Source organism: Phocoena sinus, chromosome X, assembly GCF_008692025.1.
Source record: "Phocoena sinus isolate mPhoSin1 chromosome X, mPhoSin1.pri, whole genome shotgun sequence".
In the NCBI taxonomy this organism is placed as follows: domain Eukaryota; kingdom Metazoa; phylum Chordata; class Mammalia; order Artiodactyla; family Phocoenidae; genus Phocoena; species Phocoena sinus.
In genome coordinates this window covers 90364491-90389023 of record NC_045784.1, presented here as the reverse complement: position 1 = coordinate 90389023, position 24533 = coordinate 90364491, and the positions used below count along the sequence as shown (strand labels likewise).

General features: G+C 34.9%; 1 protein-coding gene across 1 annotated transcript in view; it reads right to left on the bottom strand.

The window, feature by feature from the left end:
- Positions 1–598: 598 nt before the first annotated feature.
- Positions 599–24533, bottom strand: part of NRK (Nik related kinase) — a 176110-nt gene continuing 152175 nt past the window's right edge. The window contains 10 exon segments of the mRNA XM_032620963.1: positions 599–3684; positions 5379–5518; positions 8170–8305; positions 11104–11253; positions 13325–13425; positions 17091–17249; positions 19324–19467; positions 21626–21691; positions 21694–21780; positions 22226–22412. Of these exon segments, the coding sequence (XP_032476854.1) occupies positions 3589–3684; positions 5379–5518; positions 8170–8305; positions 11104–11253; positions 13325–13425; positions 17091–17249; positions 19324–19467; positions 21626–21691; positions 21694–21780; positions 22226–22412 (1266 nt within the window). The 3' untranslated portion in view covers positions 599–3588.

The window sequence follows — 24533 nt, the reverse complement described above, 5'->3', positions numbered from 1 at the left end:
AAAAAAGTGTTATTATACTGGGAAAAGATTGTTAATAGACTTGCAGTGTTGGAGTCTGTAAACCCACTGTTCCCTTTGAGAATGATAAAGTTACCAATAGCGATTTCTATTCATGACCTACACAATCCCATCCTTTGGTAAAGGATCCCCAGGATAATGATCCATTTTTTGGATAAAGTTTCTCCTCTTTTTTCTCCACTGGACTTCAGGACAGACACTGGGATGGGATGGGAAGGAAGTCAACATTAAAACTTGCTCAGGTTTTACCCATACCCTGTGAGTCTGTGTGTCTGTTTAAAGTTCCACATATTTAGAGGAAAACTAATCCCACCACTGTACCCAGAAAGATTTTACTTTCTAATTCCACCACTGTACGCAGAAAGATTTTAGTCAGGTTAATATACCCCTCCTTGGCTAGAATTCTTAATGGAACAATAGGCAGAACCCATAACACCTCCCAATCAGTGCATTATTATATACTTTAAAGAAATGAATATTCCTTGAATGAGTCTTAATTCTGAGGTATTGGACGAGTGTATTTCAAATAATGACATCAATCAATACATTTAAAAACATTTTATTTTTAGAGGTTGAACAATGATTCATTGCAGACTTTCTGATGAAACAATTAGCAGTCTCAAAGATTATTTCAATAAATTTTAAAGTTAGAGCACAGATTGAATATAAATTGATTTAAATAGGCACAGTTTTGAAAAGAACTGAAGAGTACTTAAAAGATCCCATTGAATTCATGTGGCACAATTCCTAGTTTTATCGATAGTGTCTCAATTAAATGTCCTGGCAGAAAACACTTAGTGATTAATTTATCTAGAAACTGGTAGCACTGAAAATATTAAAATTTATGCATTCTAATGTTTTGCGTGTGTATGCTTCTATGTATACATGTGTGATTTCTGCTTTGCCTATTTTACTATCTTAATGATTATCCTTTCTTACTGTTTCCTCTGAGGCTCTTACCTTACTTCAAGAGACCTAATCACACTGAACTATTCTTGTCAGCCCTTTGCATACATCATTTTCTAGCTTTTGAACATTTTCAATAATTCCTTCTATTTTGGACAAGGGCTTTGGTGAAAGAACTAAAGTACACTAAAATAACACTGTACTCTGTCCCAATGCTACTCACAACTTGCCAGAACTTTCATGCTTCAACTCACAGGACTTGGGAACCTGGCTTTTCAGAAATCCCCCTCAATGCTTCTCTGGTGGGCCAGGGCTTCCAGGTACTGCTGCTCCAAGGTGAGGTGTAGTTATAATTTTTTCTGTCACTGTGCACTGACTGTGAAATTTAATTGTCCCTTCATTTCTTGTTTCAGCTGGCAAAGGATGTAAAAATTCCAGATGGATTAACATCTAAATTGGAAATATTCATTACCTACAAACCACTTTAAATATTTTCAGTCCTTCCTAAGTTGGCTATCCAACATCTCAATCTCCTTTCTTAATATGTGCCCAGCTTCCTTTCCTCATTAGCACCTTATCATGTAACGCTCAATTACACATTTGCAATGTCTCTTGCTTGTTTACTTTGGGACACCTCTGTAGATGCAATTCACTATTGTGTATATTTATTAGAATAACAGCCACAGAGCACAATGGGAGTTGACTTCCTAAAATAGTTTACTGTCTTACTGTGTTAAAAATATGATTTTAAGATAAAATTTATTTTTGAACCTTAACTGAGTAAATATTATGAAGAAAAAATGAATTCTTAAAAGACTTGATTCTACACGCTACTTAAATGAGAAAATTTTCTGAAATTCAAACATAGCAAGCTCCATTTGCTCAGCGATGAGGTACTTGCACAAAGTTCCCCATGGCCTTTTTGGTGTACAAATTTATAATAATGAAGACTACTTCTAAGGAAATAATTTGACATAAAACTTTGCTTTCTCTTTAAACTACTGCATTTAAAAAGTCATTTGAGTTGTAAACACTCAAGGATAAGCCAGTTTTAAGATCACATTATTGTGTCACAGTAACAGAAATGTGAATCACATTTACTTTTAATTCATGGATTCAGGTTCTCCTAAATTCTCATTATTGAGCTACTACATTCTTGATATAAGTTGTTAGGAAAATCCAAATCATCATTCCTGGCGCCAAGGTGCCAAGAAATAACGTGCTATCATGAAATCACACATAGTCTGCTTTTGTATTTTGGTTTAACCAGGTAGCTTGAAAATTATTATCCCACTAGCACCGTCTTCAGATTTTAGAAGCAGAACTAGAGGAATTATAGTGAGGTATACTTTGTGGTAGTTCTGTTCCTTCTCTACTGCTCCAGAACTAACCATGGTATTGAGGATGGATATGCAGAAATGATGCTTTTCACCAGGTAGCAATTACCATAGGTGACCAAACGCCACCTATCTATGGCGTCTATAACTTATTGGAGTGATGGACTAGAATGATTTTTTCACGACTATAAATTTGTAGACCTAGGTATTTGATGAAAGTTGTATTTTCTTTCAAAATCTTTTTAACCTATTACATTAAGTCCCTACATGTGGACTTATCACTTTTAGATTAATTTCTGATATTACAGAAATAGAAACATGAAAAACACAAGTATTAGCAGCCAAAACTTTTTGCTGTTACATTTTGTAATTTTTGTTTAATGACTGGAGTGAAATTTTTATATAGTTTAATCTGGAATCAGGAAAATATTTAATGCTTCTGATGGTCACACTGTTGGCCAGATAAGAATTTTGATAAATCAACCAATTTGCCTTTGGGGATAGAATTTGACGCCTACTTTAAAGTATTAAAAAATACAACTTATTTTACAGTACATGTGTATAGGAGTTCAGTCCTGTATTCAGGCTTGCAAGTGTATTATTCGGTGGTTTTTAAAAACAGCTATTGCACATCTTTGGAGTTTCTGAGGAAAATCAAGCATCTGAGGCTTTCTTCCTTTCTTCTTATCAGGAGAAAACCAGCTTAACATGGGGTGAAAGAACACAACTGTTCTCTGTCTGTGGGCTTAACTGTCATGGAGCAATGAGTAAATGGGTGGCCTTTTCCCCTTTATCACTGTAGTTTTCTCCAGGCATGCAGGTTGTTCAGCCTTAGTCTGGTTTATGTTTAGTCCTTATTATTTTCATTTCATAATCTAACCTTTGGTTCTTTATAGGACTTGGCAAATTTGCATATGGTTTGTTGCTATTTTTATTTTTTTCCAAAAAAACCCCCCTCATTCAGGGCCAACTCTTTTGAAAGCTGTTTGGAATCTAACTTATTACAGGTTTCTTAACTCCATGTTGTAAAATCTGAATATAGATACTGTCCAAACTGTCCAAAGAGTAATGTTTGAATTCACAGTAACAAAAGTTACAAGGTTTGTGCAAAAGATATTGTACACCATTGGAGTACATAGAGCTTGCTATAGTTAATTTTATATATAAAGCTACATTTCTCATTAAAACTATTCTGTGCTACATTAAAAGTATCTGATTTAATTTTTCCCTACCAGTAAAACTGTATGCTCATTTAATCTCAGAAATTTAAAATGCAAATTGTATATTTATGATGTTTGTAATTGTTATAATAAATCATTGGAACCTTTTAAACACCATAATTGCTTTGGAGCTCTTCAAGTTTTCCAAGGGTCATGAAGTAAATCCGGCTGTGGCGATTGCGCAGGATAGAGGTAAAGAACAGCTTTAAAAAGAGAGAAAGAGACACCATCAGTAAGTATTTAATACATTGCAAACTGATATTTGATAGGTACAACTATAACTTCAATTTATCTGCACCAACCAATAAAATATTAAGCCATACTGTTTTTCAGAAAGGGATTTCCTCAGATTAAAGAATACAAAGTTAAATTGGTATGGAGTCTAAATTACAATTAAAAAATAACCTTTTACCATATTCTATAATTGTACTTCATATAGTTTAAATAAAATTAGATTTTTGTAGGTGGAATTCATCTGCTAAACTTCTTGATTGGTTTGGTTAACAATTCTATTTGTTTAAAATCTATTTTTATTCAAGTTGGCTTTCCTTTTTCTTTTAATATATGGAAAATATTACCTTATTTAGATGTTCACATTGTTGCTGGTGTTTAAGTGGCCACTGAAATTTTCTACTTGGTGCAAGTTTCTATTTCAGTGGAACAGACTGACATCAATAGACTGAGATTATGAGCTAAACCAATTGGTTTAGAGAGGAACATGTTGTGTAAATATGGTCTGTGCCATAAAGAAAATTAGGACAGTACAATAATATAAATAGCAAACAGAGGTATCCTTGTTAGGACTAAGGTTTTCAACGTCCACAATGGATATACTTAGGAGGGTGTGTGATGTAATGATGATGATGATGATAATAACACTAGCTACCCGTGATTTAACACTTTTATGTGCCAGGCAATCTATGAGATGCTTACTATATACATATTATTGATAATTTTCAGAATTGTTCCCAAAGTAGTTATTAATATTCCCATTCCTGAGATGAAAAAGCTAAGGTTCAGAAGGACTAGTCAAACTTCTAGGTTTTTACACGTAATTAGGTGGCAAAGCTGGGACTGCATCTTAGATCTATCCGATCTCAATCACTGGTTCTTGCCATTATATCCCTTTATATTACAAAAAAGTACCTTTTCTTGATGCCCAGTGCTTTACCCTGTTTGTTCTGATATTAATTCAAATCCTTTGCAATTTCTTCCAAATGTGAATGTTTTCTGGTCTTATTAGAATTATTTCTTCACGCTATTATTTCTCATAACATGTCGGGACTGTAATGATGTCATGCAATTCATTTTTCCATCTAAACTATCTGAATCGGTTAAAATTGATCACATTACACAAATAATTGCCAAATCTTGACTTTATTTTTCTTTCCTGTGAAATGGACATACTAATGTCCACTTGTGAAGATTAACTATGATAGCTTCTAAAGTATTTAGCACAAACTCTACCATATAATTAGGTGTTCAGCAAACGTAAGTAACTTTTTCCTTCTTCTGTTATTGGATTACGTTGAAAACTATAAAAGGCAGATTTACTCAAGCATTCTTTTTCAAAATATCATATTAATATGAACATGAAAAGAACTATGCATCAAAGACAATAATGGAATTTGTAAGAAATAAAATAAAGGCTAAGCTTTGCTTTGGACACAATTAGAAGTTTTACATTTTTGAAAATGATTTCTTTTGAAATCAAATTTCATGATTTACCAAATCAATGCTTCTAATGCAAATTGCAAAATTATTAATTTATTATATTATTAAGAGCATGCCAATTTGGGAAATATATTTATAGCCAGAAAGAAAAGGATATAAATTTCCTTAGTTAATTTTCATCACTTGCTTTATTTTTGCTTTAACTGGGGGATATAAACTATACCTTGTCACCTCGGGTACACAGAAACCTCAGCTTCTTAATTGACCTGCGCTTCAGTTCACTTTCCAGAACCCTTGACTGCAAAGAGCGGACTTCAATGGCTTTTTGGCCCCATCCTGTGGCTCGCTGTGAACACTCATAAGCTACAATAAAAATTTAAAAATCAGAAAAACATAATATCTTTCTGTCAGTGATAGAAAATTATAAACGCAGTCAACATTTGATTATTAAGAGGAACATTATTACAGTTCAGGTAAATACATTCTTTTTTTCCTGCTTATAAGACTGTTGTTTGGCCATTATGCTGCTCGACAGTGTTGTTCAAACCTGCTATGTACTATCACCATTGTGACCAACTATTTAACATTGTGAATAACTAGATCTCAGTTAATGTTTGTATTCATATTCTCCAATACCACAGAAAAAGCTAAGGGTTAATCTTACCCTGTTTGTAGAAAGTCAAATCTAGCTACAGTGATTCTTTATTTTATAATCTAGTTGAGGTACAACATCCTGTAAGGGTTTGTACTTGTGCTTAAGTGACATATATGGAAACCTGACTAACTTTTCAAAATTAAAACTGCTAAAAAATGACTCGCTCAAATAATGACTTTAGCAACTCTAATGTAATTCAATTAATTACCATGTTATACATAGAACTAAAGCTAATTTGATACTGCTAAGCGTTTCTCTTGCTCAGGAAATTTTTATTAAGATTTAAACTATTGGACCCTGTTTTATATTACTCAGTGACAATAAAGACTATGACAATTGCTTTAAAGCAGAAAACCTAATTATGTAAATAGCTATATAGTCAGCTGACACTGTAAGGTATTTTCTGACATGGGGAGCAGTATTTTTTCCAACAACTGCATACAGCAAAATTTTCTAAACATAATGCACAGTGTACTTGCTGAGCTCAAATACACAGTTCACATGGCGTTACATAATTTCTACCTTAATTCTAAAACACATTAATCAGCCACTTAACCTAGCTACTGAGCTAGCTTGTGTATGGGATGGAATCCAGCGATTTAGTTTGGAACGCTTAATGATACTTGCTGTGATTGCTAAGTCTCTATATATTTGTTTGAAAATCCAAAGCAAAGATCTTATTTGTAAAAACATTCATTATATCTAAAGGAATGTAGATTGGGAAAATCTGGATCTAGGTTAGTTTTAAATAACAAAGCTGTTGTTTTTAGACAGAAAAAGAGAGTAATTGATTTTCTTAATATTAGTGTTATAATGCAATCTTTATATACTCTCAAAATACCCTTATTACACAGACCAAAATATCATGTTTTTATAGTGTTATAATTTATTTTACACATAGAGGGATGCTTTTCAATTTTAGTGACTTAAAATAGCTCTTTGTTTTAGGTCAGAAGTTGTCCTGCCTAAGGACAAGAACTGTACCAGATGACTTTTTAAGACCTCTTTGAGTCCTATCATTGTCTACATGTGGCATAAATATGGCATAAATATAGGGGTTCTGTTTCCCATTTGAACTGAATTTCCTTATTCCAATTTTTGATTAATATATTGATCACAACCACTGTAAAGGTTAGAACAAGATTCATTATTTCAGGGTTTTTTTTCCCAGATCTGTCAATTATATTGTAAGCGTTTACGTCTTGTCACAAAATGGTTTTAAACCCTCTGTGAGTTCTTACCTTTTGAAGAAATTGGAGGTTTTCAGCATAATCCTTAACATTATGTATGAAAAAGGAAAGGATTCTGCAGATGCAGTGCAAAGTACCATCATCCCATAATGGAAAAAATGTCCATTAAAAAGAAGTTCTTTCACACTGGTCTTTAAAGCCACATGTGGATCACATTTAGCCATTTTATAGAGATTTCAGAAGCTTCTGGCTTCTTTATTGATAAACTGTTTTCTCTCTGTCTCTCTTGTCCTCCTTCTCTCCCTCCCTCCCTTCCTTCTCTCTCTCTCTCTCTCTCTCTCCCTCTCTCCCCCCCTCCCTTCCTCCCTCACCCTTTCCTTGTCCTTCTCCCTCTCCCTCTCCTTCTCCCTTCTCCTTTATTTGCTTCATTAACCTTATCTTACTTCCAGGAACATTTATCTTCAAGCAAATCATTCTACTCTCTCTCTAATATTTTTACTGTTCATATGCATTATTCTGTTCCCTATCTAGAATCACCTCTGTAGTCACCAAGACTCAGAGAAATACGAGTTTCAAGTTATTCAGATTGCCCAGATCAGCAGTCCTACGATGGTCAGGAAGAAAAAAAGATGTTCTGGTCTAATGAAGATGAAACTTTTGTAAATGAAGTTTGACGAAATCTTAGTGACAACCTATATGTCACATATTCAGTTTGTATTTGATTCTTCACAGAAATATTACTTGCTGAACAGAACACTATTGACTGTATAAAATGGAAGTATTTTGCTCTTCTCTTATGACTATTTGGCAGTCTCCTAAGATAAAGGTAAACCCCAAAAATCAATGTGATGGAATGAAACACTTTCAACACCTGTGTAAAAGCTGCAAGCAAAGGTATTTAAAATAAAATTACAGATTATTGTGGAAAAGAATTACTTTCCTATTTTAATTACATGATTATTAAAAATGAACAACGAAGACAGCCATAATCAGTCTCTTTGTGATAGCCTTGTGAAGTAATTAAGCATAAGACAAACATACACATTACCTTACAAGGGAGTAAGTATGCCATATCCCAAATTAACACTATATGCCTTGAGAAAAAGTGATACTTCAGGAAATAGAAGCTTTTCTGGGAACATCTGAAAGGAGAAAAATTTTATACATACCTACTGAAGATGGTATGTCTTTCCACACTTCAAGGATCTTCTTGAAGAGTTGTTCATTTGCTTCCATGGAAAGGGCTTCGGCACTGAAAGTGAGCATCATGCCAATTCCCAAGGAATCAGGTAAAATGATGATATTCTGTGGTATAATGATTTCCAGGGGCTGGAATTATGTTTCATAAGGATTTACATGTCCAACATTTTATCACTACTACTTTCATTGAAGCAGCTTGGTTGAGCAATAAAGACCAAAAAGGGGTTCAAAATGCAGGGAGGAGAGAAATTTCTATTTCAGTACTAAACAGCATGCTATCCAACACTTGAAAAGAGCCTTCCCTATGTCATAAATCTGTCACTGTTTAATATTCTTCTTTATATTTAGGAGAAAACTTTGTAAAAAGCAGAGATATACTTCCAACACAGAGAAATTCAATGAAATTTCACAAACTATTATGTATAATGATAGAAGAAACATTACTTGTTTGATTTCAGATTCATTTCAGCACACTAATTAATACTTTAGTAAGGAATGTGTGAACCAAGTAACAAATACAAAATCACTGCTTATCAACCAATTTATTCAAATCAGAAATAGAAAATTACATTTAAAATAGCTTGAGTTTAAATATTTACAAGGGGCAGCCTTATAATATCCTTCACTGCTTGAAATATATCCTCCCTTCACAAAAATATGGAATTTCTTATCTAATTTATATAATCTTAAAATATCTTCAATTCAGAGATGTATTAGGTGACAGAAGATGAAATACTAAGAAATATCTAAGAATTTCTAAATTTCATGATGCATAAAACAATGTGACAAAACTTGCCTAAACTACAGATATTGTCACATTAATCATATTTCCCTAAAAACCGAACAATTAATTCCTCTATCATTTTTCGAATTTAGCAAGTTAAAGGAAAAAATGTCAGAAACTATACTTGCCAAACCCAGCGTACTCAGGCCAAGTGCTTGAGGCCATGTCTCAGTCTCAGCAACAACAATTCTTAAAACTAAAATGGGGATCCAGAGGCGAAAAGCAATTTTAATGCGTTCCCTGGGCACTCTCATGAGCAGTTGAATCAGAAAAGAGATGAAGGAAGAGAGAAAAAGAAATTCAAGAAAAAAGATTGTCTCAAAAAATTTGTTTAGAATAGATCTGGGCTGTTGTAAATCCAGAAAGCCTCAAAGGTAATCCTCTTGCTTCTCAGATGATTCCTGAAGTAACCAGATATTCTGTAGCGTTACAGCTTTTGTAATCTAACACTTTTGGAAAAGTATTATTTTTAGTACATTCTGTTTCAGAAGACACTCCTTCCTCCTTTATATTAGAGTCCTTTCTCTTTTAATGGGTCAAGACACTAGGGCATTTAGCTAAAAATTCTATTTTTTAATACACTTAAGGTATCCTAATTAGGCCAGAAAATGATTTTTTAAAAACCTCACCTTCTCTCATTCTTGTTTCCATAATAATTAACTGATCGTTTCAAAAGAAAATAATTCTTCTTGCTTAGTAGTCAAGTGGAACACAGAATTCAATCTTCCTAAATGACTTTCCAAATAAGTATAAACTTGGACCAACACTGTGGTGTTCAATAATGCACTACCTTCAAAATAAAGGCTATCTGACATGACATAAAAAATAAGATGCAGGAAGTGATGGAAGACACTCCAAGTGAAAAGTACTATAATATTTATATTAAAATTAACCTACACTCACTTAAATGGCTTTGGCTGGGCTTGGTTCAGTATTTTCTGCCTTATGAACAGTGATTTCTATATAGTCATAGGTGACAACAGAATGATCAGCTAATTAGATTGTTAAATATGACCAAAACTTTAAAAAATTTCTCCACTAATGATCTGACAATTGCTCCATGTAATCTGTCAGAGATATATAGATAATTCTGAAAGCTGTGCAAAATATCACATTACTACAGTGGCTAGCAGTACATAAAAGTTTTCTCCTGGAATTTTGTATAATGCTAAACTGCTAAAACTTTAGTGATTGACAAAATGGGGGATTCAAAAAGGGTGAAGCAGAGATTTGTTGGTTCAGCCCTTCCTTTTTAATATAATTTTCAATAGGACAAATATCATTTCTACCATCAAATTTGAGATATAGGAGAATTATATTATGTATGGTACGTGTGTGTGAGGGGTATTATGTTATGTTCAAGCTCTTTAGACAAATGATGTGTATAGTATTTTTACAACTATCCATATTTTAGATGCTGTGCCATATTTTCATATTTATAATTATTTGAGTTAAGAGTTGATGTGCATTAGCTTTTAAAATGCTGAATCTTTGATCAGAAATTCTAAGTATAACTTATACTGTAAGAGAATACTTTATGATAATTTGCTATATATCACAGTTAAAGTACAACAATCTGGATAAAGAAAGGACATACACATAATAATGTTGCAATACTGGTGTAATTTTAAAAAATCTATTAATGCATTATGAGGTGCAGAAGACTAAAGCAAGGGTTGCAAACTCATATGGCTACAAGGGCCAGTTATTATAAATACATAATGGTGGATGGATAGAGAATGTATAGTGTATGTTCCATCTCAAAGTGGACAGGCACAAATTGGTTCCAGTTGATTATGGCCAGATAGTAATGTTGGTCTGATATTGTCAGATCATTGGTTTTTCAATAGAAATCCAGATTTTAAATGTAAACGATATTCACTTAAAAACAAACAAAAATCACTGTTGCAGACAAAATCTATCTGTGGAACAAACTTAGCTGTCTGGACTAAGAAACCAGTGATTTTTGTTTATCCATTACTACTGTCTGGCACTTTATACTTACCTTTTACGTCTCAGTTCTAACATAGATATTGATACTCATATTTTTAAAACTTTAAGAGTTTTGACAGTTGGAAATACTCAAATTGTGTTATACAGTAATTTCTAGGGATCTTACATTATTTGGCAGGGTCACATCAGACATAACCTCAGATTCTGCATCAATGATGTGATATCCATCTGCTGAGCTGAAGAAAATCTTTAGTCTTTTTTCAGAACCAATAGCCAGGTCAACTGTCACTGGCTTATGACCAAGTGTTGGAAACACCTGTAGATATAAAACCAAATATGGCCAAAAGGCCAAAAATGACACTCTGTCTAAGGAGAAAATTCCCCTGCCCTTTTGTTTAACAGGTTTATAAAACCCAGAATTATTTTTAAAGTTACATAATATATTTAGAGACCTATGTATTATAACTTTTCTTAGGTCTGTTATTACAATAAGAATGATTATATTCAGGTTCTAAATATTGAGTTTTCCTTCGAAGGCCAAATCTCCAAAAATCATAAGAGCCTTGTATGGCCCTGTACTCTGTTTGCTGTCTTTAAATTCCTTGCCTTGAGCTTCAGCAAATGAAGGAGCTCATCTGGTCTCTTAAACCGGTTTGCTGGATCAGCTGCCTGTATTTTTGCCAGTATTCGTATATAGGCTTCATAGGACATGTAGTCTCCTTCGGAGTCTGCTGATTGATCAATGCACACTTGGTAGGGAATGAGAAAGGCCAGACATGTTAACCTACCATAGACTGGATGTACTCTAGGCTCTTATGGTTCCTAGTCCAAGGAAACAAAAAGCCAAACAGGATTCATTGCCAAGTTCAGGTCACAGTAGAGGACTGGGCATCACAGGTTTCACCACACTGTAGTCATGAGGTGGGATTCAAGAACTGGAGTGAGGACTTGGACCAGGAATTGTGTATCAGGCTACACAGACTGTTGGTACTTACCTTCTTTGCTTTCCAGCTCCATACCAGGCAGCTCTGACCAATCAGCAGACACCCAAGAACAAACCCATATCCAAATACTGACAGCTGACCCAAGGCCCAATTTAGGGAGATCAGATCAGGGATGTGATTTGTGTCAGGACAGACCCAGACTATCTATATAGTAGTCTGTGCTCTTTATAAAAGAACATATTTATTGTACAAATAGACATTGAGGAGTAGTCATAGATATTAACCCATCTTTATTGTATACATGTGATGTTTTGGCCTACAAAATATACCACGTAATCAGATCCTGACCTAAGATACAATAGTATTTCACGAATATGTTGTTGGGGTCTATCATGATGTATCCCTATCAGTGCTTTGTAAAAACTTGTCCAGGGACCAACCAGTTCAAAATCTCCTGGGTTGTTTGCTAAAAATATAGATTCCCAGGCTCCACTTCAGACCTACTAATTTGGTCTGGAGTTGGGTCTGAGATCTAAACTTTTAACAAATGCTCCAGATGATTCTTATGTATATCCCAGGTTAGGAGCTACTGGACTCTATGTAATATTGCCAGCTCATTAATCAGTCCTTATTACTATAGAATAAATACAAATTAATCTTATTTATGTTGAGTTCTGGAGCATTATAAAAAGATAATGAAGATAAAAATAGTCTCTAGTTTATGAGATGTGATTAAAAATCATCAGCAACTTAATTGTTTGGGACACTAAATGGTTACCTTAAGAGGCTGATCCATAGAAGTTCAATTAAACCATAATAAGGGTGGAAACAGTACTCATAATCCAAATAAGCCTAACCACCATTCCTTGTAATAGTTCTAGAGAAAAATGTGTTTAGAGATCCAGCTTGGAAGGAATATAGAGCCATCCTTTCCTCCCCACCCCCATCTACTGTAGCCCTGGTAATTAGAGCAAAGCCTTTCTCTTCCTTCATTCCTCTTCCAGGTTCATTCCTCTACCATTCCGCTACAATGGTAGAGGTTTCCCCCTTTACCATTGTCACACCTTTCCTTACCTTCCCTCTGCTCTCCACCCCCCACTAAGAGAGAACAGGGACTTTCTCAGCTTCAAGTCATTGGGGTGGCACCCAAAGCTTGTGTTTGTGGCTTTAGAAGAGAAGGTCTTCATGTTGACTATAGGAATTGGGAGTGAGGAGCTGGTGGGGAGGTCCTTTAAGGGGAGGGGTCAGGGATTTCCCTCACACTCTCCCTTGGTGTGGTGCCTGTGAATTATCTAAAAAAGGGTTAAATGATAATTATTGACATGGTATATTTAAATTACATTAATTGTAGAAGAATGGTATATATTTCTGCTACTCTATTCCAAATACTGTTCTGTTTACAATTTCTCAAAAGAAAAACCAAAGGAAAAGGAGACCACTCACTTTAATGGCAGTGCTTTCATCAAAGGACTTTGGTGCCCATGCATACAGGTGAATTGATGATTTCAAAGCAATTGCAATATATGTTGTTTCTTCATGTTGCACTACAGTGATAAAATACAAAGAAGTAACGATGCCACAGAGTTAACAAGAACACTCAAGTATTTGTGTTTGTTGTTGAAAATGTCATAATAACAATGTAAGACCATAGATCATTTATTTTAGAAAAGTTATTTGGTTACAATTTGATTCCCAATAGAAGGTGACAAAAATACTGTATAGCTTTATGGAGTGTATGCATTAGCCTTTAAGAACACTCTAAATTGTACACTGAAAACTACAGAAAATTGCTGAAAGAAATTATAGAAGACCTAAACAAATGGAAATACTTCCTCTGTTCATGGACGGGTAGACTTAACATTGTTAAATGAGAGATGTGATTAAAAATCATCAGTAGTCAGCAGTACTGACCTTAAGAGGTCAGTACTATCCAAAGTGATCTACAGATTCATTGCAATCTCTATTAAAGTCCCAATGCCCCCCTATGCATAGATGGAAATGCTGATTAAAATTCACTTGGAATTGGAAGAGGTTCCAAATAGCCAAAACAATCTTGAAAATGAAAAACAAAGTTGGAGGACTCATGGTTCCCAATTTCTAAACTTACTACAAGCTACAGTAATCAAAACAGTGTAGTACTGACCTAAGGACAGGCATATAGATCAATGGAGTAGAATTGAGAGTCTACAAGTAAAGCCATTCATTTATGGTCAGTGGTGCCAGGACTATTCAATAGGGAAAGAATAATGTCTTCATCAAATGGTACTGCGACAACTGAATATCCAAGTACAAAAAAATGAATTGGACCTCCTACCTCAATCCATATATAAAAAATAAGTTGAAATGGATCAAAGACCTAAATGTAAGAGTTGAAACTATGAAAATCTTAGAAGTAAATATAGGAAGAAACCTTCATGGCAATAGATTCTTATATTTGACACCAAAAGCATAAGCGACAAAAGAAAGAAACAGATAAATTGGGTTTCATTAAAATTAATACTTCTATGTATCAAAGGACACTATCAAGAAAGTGAAAAGACAAAGTATGGAATGGGAATAAATATCTGCAAATCATATATCTGATAAAGGTCTAATGTCCAGAATATATAAAGAATACTTACAACTCAACAACAAAAAAATAAATAAGCCAAGGAAGATATACAAATGATCAACAAACACTTGAAAAGATGCTCAACAACATTATTCATCAGGGAAGTGCAAATCAAAACTATAATGTGATGCCACGTTACACCCACTTGGATGGCTAGGATCAAAAGACTGACATTTACAGGTGTTGGTAAGAATGAAGAGAAAAATGGAGCTTTCATACTTATGGCAATGTAAAACAGTTCTGTCAGTCACTTTTAAAAATATTCTGGCAGTACTATCTAAGAGAAAAGAAAATATTCACTCCAATGTACAAAGACATGTATGAAAATGTTCATAGCAGAATTATTCCTAATAGCCAAAAAGTGGAAAAAGTGCAAACGTATAAAACAATGGATGTATAAAAAACTGGATAAACAAAAGGTGAGATATATATATATATATATATATATATATATATATATATATATATATACAAGGCAATACTATTCAGCAATAAAAAAAAATACTGATACATGTTGAATAGGTTACAGCATGGATGAACCTTGAAAACATTATGCTAAGTGACAGAAGCTTGTCACAAAAGACCACATAATGTATAATTCCATTTAAATAAATCGTGGAAAGAAGACAAATCCACAGCAAAGAAAGTAGATCAGTAGCTACTTAGGACTATGAAGGGAATAAGGTAAGAGGAATAAAATATGGAGTGACTGCTAATGGCCATGAGGTTTCTTTCTGGAATGATGAAAATTAGATCATGGTGTTGGTTACACAACTCTATAAACATACCCTAAAGCCTTTAATTGTATACTTTAATGGGGTGTATTTTATGATATGTAAATTATTTCAGTAGAGCATTTTTTATTAAAAAAGAGAAAAAAATATAAAAAGTATATGCTTGCTCTTGGCTAGACCTTCTGGCTCTCATGAAATATTTTGTCCTACTTCTAGATTTATATTTGTGCTAAAACCCCGCTTCTTTGGCCGAGACACTGCTTCTGTATTCGCTAGCCAGACTTCATCTGAGACTAATATATACGAATTCTCTCTCTCCTCTCCCCTTCCCTCCTCTCTCCTTCTCTCTTTCTCATTCTGTGTCGCTGTCTCTCTGAGTCTAGCTTTGCTTTCTTTTTTCTTTAAACCGTTCAGAAGTAGGTCAAAGAAGCATGATTAATAAACCCCCAAGAAGCAAAGGAATTCTTTGTTAAGCAAATAGTTCCAATAATTTTAATATACAACAGTAACTGATATCAGTCCATTATTTTGTTGACCTTGGAAGGCCATGAAAATACCACGCAAGTATGGCTATGTTGTTGTCCTCCTATGTAAAGGTGCTACTGTTCCACCTGTCAGTAGGACAAATGTTATTGGTTGTTATGAGAGCTGGGATGGGTTGGAATGCGGTCAGCCAGGAAAACTGGACTAAACTAGTCCATCTGTTAACAAAAGCATAGATTTGCAAGATGATTATCTTTGTAAACTCTCTCTTATTCAACTAAAAACTCGATAAGTTAGTAAGGGGCAGTTCTGCTATATAAACTTTTGGGTTAACATCTGGGAATATCTTTCACCTCTGGCTACCACATTTATGTAATATGATTTGGAGGAAATTAGTGATACATAAAACTAGAAGAAAGTAGTATATTTAGTTGATGCCTAAGTTGTCTGGGTGCTCATTCCTACCTTTATTGGTGTTTGTGTACATATGTACACACATATGGAAACCTATCCTTGGAAAGGCTCTTTGTATGCAGAACAAAAACGGTCAGTCAGTGTAGAAATATACTGCTGCAGCTCATATTATGTGATTCCAGCTATCTCTTACCTATGCCACTAGTTCTACCTCACAGGCAATTAGTAAAGAGGAAAGAAGAAAGCAAAGGCTGAGAGTAGAGGGGATTTGCTTCAGAAACAGAAAGAATTGGATAACATTACTTCCAAGTTGTGGACAGATTAGAGCAGGACTCTAAGACTTTGGATGTGTTACTCCATTTCACAGTGGATGGTTGTGAAGAGACAGGGGAAATGAAAACACAGTAATCAGATAGGAAATATTTAGTAATTATTATACTCATGAATATCGACAGTGGGAATGAGAGCCAGCAGACAATTGATGAATTTTCGTTTTGACTCATGGTAAAGTTTCCTGGTCAGTATTAGGAGGGATTTTCTGATTTTGAAAAAAAGGAATTATTATGTGATCCTATTTTATTGCTGTTCCAAGAAAAGATACTGTCATATAAATCTCCTTGTAGGTTATTGAAGATACATCAACACCATTTATATAATTGAAGTTAGATAGAAGCAGGAAGAAATATCAGTTCGTATGAACTAATTAGAGTGACTAGGAAGGGAAGAAAGGTGAGAAAGTGAACCAAACTTTACTCCAATAGCTATTTCAGTCAATCTATATTTTCTCAATAACAGCCAAGATTGTGACATAAAAGACCTGAAAGGTATCTCAGTGAAATTAACTCATTTTTGTATTTGAAGTTGCAAATTCTTTTCTTTCTCTACTTTGCCTTTCACAATAATGTTCTTCACCAAATGAAGGGAAGCAAAATTTATATAGCTATAGTAAACACGAAATGAGACTTACAGACACTGAAGTGTTCACAGCCTGTCAACTTATCAATAGCTTTGCAGGCTTCCTCTGTCTTGAGCATTTCCTCTTGTCTTCTTTTACTTTCTGGATCATCATTCAAAATCTTGTTTCTCAGCCAGGTCAAATGATACACCCGAAGTCTGTTCTTATGGCCTGATAAGAAAAGATACAATGTTTCAATTCAGTCTATTTTTTTATATATTAGAAGAACAAAAATGGTAAAAGTATTTTTGTCTTTTTAACCAAATGTTTTCATTAAAGTAAAAATGCACTTTAAAAAAATCTATGCTGCAGCAGAGTCTTCCCTTTAGAGTTTGGAAATGTAATAGCAAAGTCTCTCAGTCTCCCACTTACAAGAGATAGCTGAAGTATCTACCAGCTACCTATGTAGAAGCAAATGTAAAATACTTCTTTGGGACAGGTTAAGACTGCCACTGTGCAGGCAACAGAATCACCATCCATTCATTTGTACCTTAGCTTCTTATCTAAGTCATGACCTTTCTGGGATTCAGAGAACCAGAAGCTATCTCTGGTAGTGTGTATATATGAGAAGGGTGTCTTATGTATTGCTTGTTAGGCATTCTGGGCCAGTGAGATGGGTCTTTGTACTCTTTCATTCCAGTATACTTACGAAGTAAGTCCCATCAAATTTCTACAATTCCTTCAGAAAAACAAGCCATTAAAATTACACATTTCTTTTCATATATAGTGACTTTACATCCATTTTTAGGGTTTATGACTGTAAGATTTCTGGGCCCAACAATAAGATTCTCATTTATGTAATTAATCTTAAATACATTTTTATACAACATTTTCGAGCAGTGTTAGAATTCAAGCATCTATATCTATTGCCATTCTATTCTCAAATGGTAAAATAAAATTGAAATCCAAACCATTAGATATCTTTCTATACTGACATTCTCAGTACTATTTGATGCAAAAATAATCCATATTTAAGATAAACTTAAGAATTAAAAAGAGGGCTTCCCTGGTGGCGCAGTGGTTGAGAGTCCGCCTGCCGATGCAGGGGACACGGGTTCGTGCCCCGGTATGGGAGGATCCCACATGCCGCGGAGCGGCTGGGCCCGTGAGCCATGGCCGCTGAGCCTGCGTGTCCGGAGCCTGTGCTCCGCAACGGGAGAGGCCACAGCTGTGGGAGGCCCGCGTACCGCAAAAAAAAAAAAAAAAAAAAAAAAAAAAAAAAAAAATTAAAAAGAGAACATTTGGGTTAGAGAAAGTTGGATAAAACGTAAAGAAATCTGTTATCCAGATGTGCAGTCTGTAAGCCACCCAGATGTTTTCAAAAACTAAATGTTGCTTCTGTGTGCCTCAAGCAATTATAAATGAATGACCAAAAAATCATGACACTTTAGCATATCTGTAGAGGATTTCTCTAACCAAAACTTAAAGCAAAGTTAATCATACTTAGGACTATACATAATCATTAATTAATGTGCAATATCGTTATTAGGTACAGACAGGAAGTATATAAACACATAAAATTACTGTGATTAGCATAATTTTATTCTACAGTCGAACCATTTAAAAAATTTTTCCTAATCTTTCAACAGTCATTTTTTTGCCTAAAGTCAGCATTAATGTTAGTGCTTTCCTGATACCAAGTACTGTTTAGTAATCACAATAATTATTAACATCCATATACTTGGCCTCTCATATTTCAAGGTTCAGGATCTGACTGACCAAAACTAAGAAGTTCAACTACTATGTGGGAAGAATGGAGAGATCTTAGGGGATCCATTCTTGTTACTAGTCCTATCTGTAGGCCCTTATTATACAGCTGTGGCAGAGACAACAGAGTCTCATTTTTATCCAATTATTGTCCTTTTTGTTCTTTGTTGCTTCTAACACAAGAAAGGTATATAGTGGTGGTTAGTGTGGTCGTGTGTGCATGGGTGGGTGAAGCTGTGAGTTGTGAAGATGTAGGTGGCTACTCAGAAAAGACGTGAAAGGATGCAAACGGCATGGTTTTTCTTGTCACTGACCTTGGACAGGTACATTACAATCAAATATCCAGACACCAAAGGAGAGTCAGAAGTTTAAATTGTAAATAGGTAAGAAAATACAAGTAGGAAAGCCTGGTGTCCCAATTAAAATGTATATTTATAGTGCTTTCCTATGAATACTTTCACTTGAGAGAGTCTTTAGCCCAGTTTGAAACCTAATTTATCTGCATAATTACTCAGTTAATTTTAGTTCTTAAACAAACCGGAGATGGTAATCAGCAAATTGAGTGGCTCTACAACTTGAATTTGACGGAATGGTCTTCGCTTTATAAGTTTAGTAATGTCTGCCTTTCCGCTTCTGTCCATCAGATACAGATTTGATCGAGTTCCCAACAGCAAATTCACTCCTGTTCGTATATGAAAAGAAAAGTGCTATATTATCTCAGATTACATTTTTATAATTGAATTTATACTAGTATTTTTGCTACTCCAGTGTGCTGATCTATGTACAGGTGACGTTTATCATCTTAGGCTAATGTTAACTTCATTCTGTGTAAAAATGAACTCTCTGCCAACAGAACAAATTTATTTTCATTAAAATATTGAAGATAATACCCTCTGTCAATATTCTACTGGCTGGTGTCTTGTTTGCCATCACACAAATAGAACTTTATGTATATCTCAGCACCTTTCAGTAGTGTCCCAAAGTTTATAAAAATCAATCAACCTTTTTGAAAGTTACCATTAAATATAAAATATGCCTAGTATATATCAAGCCTTCAATTCAGTTGATTTCTCATTGCTAACTGTAACATGGTTTTAATGCTTTTAGAATAATTGCATGTAAATTGTTTTTAACTTGAGTGATTCTGTGTTCACACATATATTAAAAAAACTTATATTGCTAAATGCCTATAAAATTAGTTTCTACTTTCATGTATTTACACTCCTACACTCTGTTATTTGTGTGCTGGCTTTATTCATTCTAATAGAAGCACTGTTTATAGACTAAATGAGAAGACTAAAATAGCAGATTGAAGTAAAGTTAGAATATACTTCAAATGGGGGTCAGTCTCAAGATGGTGGAGTAGAAAGACCCTGAACACACCTCTTTCCATGGGCATACAAAAATTACAACTATTTACAGAGCAACTGTGTATCAGAATGACCTGAAGACTAGCAGAAAAGATTTTCCACAACTAAAGACATAAAGAAGGAGCCACAACAAGATGGAAAGGAGTGGCAGAGATGTGGTTTAGTAAAGACCCACACCCCAGGGTCGATGACTCATAAACAAAAGGGATATCATAACCACAGAGGTTCTACTCAAGGAGCAAGGGGTCTGAAACCCACATTGGTTCCCCAGTCTGGCGGTCTGGCACTGGGAAAATGAGTTCCTAGAACATCTGCCTCTGAAAATCAAGTGGGGCTTATGTTCAGGGGAGCTGGAGGGCTATAGGAAAAGGAAATTTCATTCTTACAGGGCATGCACAAAATCTCACATGCTCCAAGTGGCATGATGCAGGGCAGATGCAGTAGTGTGAAAGATGCCTGGGTCAGAACCACTTGTTGTTCTTAGAGTATCCCCCTGGAGAGGCATGAGGCAACTGGGACCCCCCTGAGGACTGACACTGGCAGCAGCCATTTTGGGGATCTCGGTCTACCACATTGACACATATTATAATCTTTTATTTTTCAAAATATAAAATCACAAATGATAAAAATGAATTACTAGATATTAAGTTCATCTCTGGGTAGTTGCCTGACTGGAATGATAATGAAGTAAACTTTGCTTTCTTGTTATCCGAGACATTATATTAGTAGAACTTTGAGGATGGCTTATTTTTTTCCAAATTGTTTAATCCACATAACTATAATGTTTGCTACACTGCTCTATTTTTAATTTAAAATTCTGTCTCCTGTTCAATCATACATTAAGCAAAGTCTATGAAACTGAATGTAGGAGGTTGGCATTTATTTGGGATTTTTCCCTTCCTTGCATTCATTTATTCTGTTTCATTTATGATTCAGACCCGCTTGAGGTAAAATATTGTCTCAGCATTACCAATGTGGTTATAATTCTTCTGTAACAAAGGGTTGAAAAAGTCTATCAAAGTTAAGATATTATACAAGGAACTTTCTCTACAAATCCTCAAGATATTTTAAAAACAAGAACCTGAAGAAATTTCTTGTAATATCTCATTAGGTATTATATGTTGCATTCTGCCCAAATTAAAAATACTAAGCTTGAATTTTCAAATAATCATAACCTAGTCCAATTTTATATTTTAGCCAAGTTAATTTGGGCCGTAAAGAAAAACAGAATAAAAAGGGTAGGAAGTAATTCAAACAGCAAACTGCATTGAGTAAAAATAAATCAGCAAATAAATAAATAAGCAAGTTAACTACTGTGTGTGTATATGTATGTGTATATATGTATATACTTGGAAATGGTTTTTCAATAGCAAACACATGTTTACATCTATGATTTTTCACAAGTTTGCTATATAGATAAAAATATATTCTTTAAAGTATAACAACTCAGTTTTAAGAAACAAAACTCACCCCACAAAGAACCACAGCAGATCTCAGAAGTGAATTCTTTTTCATACATGTGGATTAGTGGTTTTTACATTCAGGAGAGACATAGAGTGGGTTAACATTGACTTCAGAGGGTTGCTTAGATGATTTCTCAGGTACTTCCACTAATCCAGCATATACTGTGAAGAGAAGATATTGAGAGAACTTACACCATATGCGCTTGAGTGTTTCCACAAATGAGACATAGTTTAGAAAAATTCCTTTTCCTTTACTGTATTTTATTTTTTTATTGGAGCTATAATTTCTATAAATCCTAAACCATCAGTTAACACAAATCAAGATGGTCAGAATACATTTCTGAATATGAATATACTTCAAGTTACTGTGATTAAATTGCAAGTAAAATCCAGATGAGGGACCCAATTTCTCAATTGTAGTTCAAATTTAGGTGCCATAAAGACTAAGTGAAGAGTAGATTTAAAAATATATATACATCCATCTGAATTTATGTCAAATGAGTATCAGAATGATTTGATTCTTTTCTGATAATGAACCAGTGGTCAAACACTGTATTTAATATGTGAACAGACTGCAGCATTTGGAGATTATATTAAATACACTTACAGATGGTACTGGCAAAGTCAGCATTTGCAGCCCCTTCAGAACCTTTGGAAGGAGATGAGTGGCTGGCAGAAAAACCTGATTCTGTTGATACTTCTGATATGTCCATAGTGTCATTCTCATCACCAGGTGCTGCAGGTGCAGCGCCTGAGGCAACGGCATTTGAGGCTTCACTTCTACCACCTGACTCCTAAAAGATGATTAAAAATTTATTTTGACTTTATTAGGAAATTAACAGTGAGAGAAATATGATATGCCTAGCGGTTATTTGAAAAAGAGAATACAAAATTTGTAACATCTTATAATTCTTTATCCTTATAAAATCCACATTTACCAGTAGAACTCAACAACGTTATCAAAAAAGAAACAGGGCTTCCCTGGTGGCGCAGTGGTTGAGAGTCCACCTGCCGATGCAGGGGACACGGGTTCGTGCCCTGGTCTGGGAAGATCCCACATGCCGCGGAGCGGCTGGGCCCGTGAGCCATGGCCGCTGAGCCTGCGCGTCCAGAGCCTGTGCTCCGCAACAGGAGAGGCCACAATAGTGAGAGGCCCACGTACCAAAAAAAAAAAAACCAAAACTAACTAACCTATATTGAGACAACTGATGCCAAAGTAGAAATTCAAGGAGCATGAACTCCTTAGCTGTATAATTTGCGGACCTAAAATTTGTGGAGTTTTTACTATGCATTAGATACCCTGCTAGGCATCTTATTTACATATTGTTGTGAATCCTTGCAACAACCCAAAAAGTAAGTAAGATCATCTCCATTTTACTTACAAGGAAACTAAAGCTTAGCGAAGTTATATAATTTATTCAAGGTCATAGAGATAATTAAGAGGATCAGTTTGAAGCCAAAGTCTGTTTGATTCCAAAGCTTACATTCAGCTATGCTATGGTAGATTCAATTCCATTTTGTCAAATGACAAAGCTAATGATGGAAAATCAACTAACACAAATTCAAGAGTGTGAACATGCTTCAGTGAAAATTTAGCCAGATTCCATTAACTTACAGAGAAGAAATTCAAGGATAAAAGTCACAAAATGTGACAGAATTTATGTGGGATGCCATATCCTGTGGAAAAACATACCAACAGTTTTTGGTAAGCCTGTTTGCTGATAAGCATTTCTTTGTTTATAAACAGTGATTGAGACAGCTGTGCTGCCCTGTCAAAGACTTGTTTTTATGACCTTTCCTGCCACAAAAGTGTTGCCGCATAGCAATGGGAGATCAGCTCGGTGCTTTGTGACCACCTAGAGGGGTGGGATAGGGAGGGTGGGAGGGAGGGAGACGCAAGAGGGAAGAGATATGGGAACATATGTATATATATAACTGATTCACTTTGTTATAAAGCAGAAACTAACACACCATTGTAAAGCAATTATACTCCAATAAAGATGTTAAATTAAAAAAAATAAAAGATTATCTCATCCTAAAAAAAATTAAAATAAAAAGAAGATCCATTTACTCTGTAAATGTCAAAAACATTTCTTAAGATAACTGGAGATAACCAGGGGTGCTATGAAAACTGTGCTGGGACATCCTTTTTAAATGTCTTTAATTAAGATAAGTAGGTAGGCAGTTAGGTAGGTAGGTAGTAGGTAGGTAGGATGGATGGATGGATGGAAAGATAGCTAGATAGACAGATAGATAGATAGGTAGATAGATAGATAGACAGATAGAGAGGCAGACATAGATACTTTCCCGCTGATGTTGCTTTCCCATTGGAAACCATCTAGGGAGTTTCCTCCTTCCTTGTTTTCTTTGTTTCCTTCCTTCATTGATTTCTTCCGTAATTACTGTATGCCTGCCATAGACGAAGCCCTAGGTTGGACCCTGGGATTGCGTGAGTAGGTAAAGAAAAGTAATCAAGGATGGATTAAAAATAGTTCCTGCCTTTTAGGAGTTTACAATCTATCGTGACAGAAGAGCAAGTAACAAATAAATAAATTACAAAGTCATAAGTACTAAAATAAAACGATGGGCAAAATGCTTGCAAGTGCAGATGAAGGGGTGTGTAATTCTGCCTTGGGAAGTCAAAGATGATATATGAGTTGGATCATGAAGGATGACTAGTTCACAAGCAGAGAAGAGGTAAGGGGAAGCCTTATAGACAAAAGGAAGTGCTTGAACATGGTCACTAATTCATGAAAGAGCACGGCATCTTCTAAGCTAGTTATGATAGGACAATAGGCTGGGAAAATAAATTGGCATGATTTTTCCTTTGTCTGGAATCTCATCTCTGTTTTCAGATATCCAATACTCTCCATTTGTCAAGAATTAGTTCAAAACCCACGTGTTCCAGGAAATCT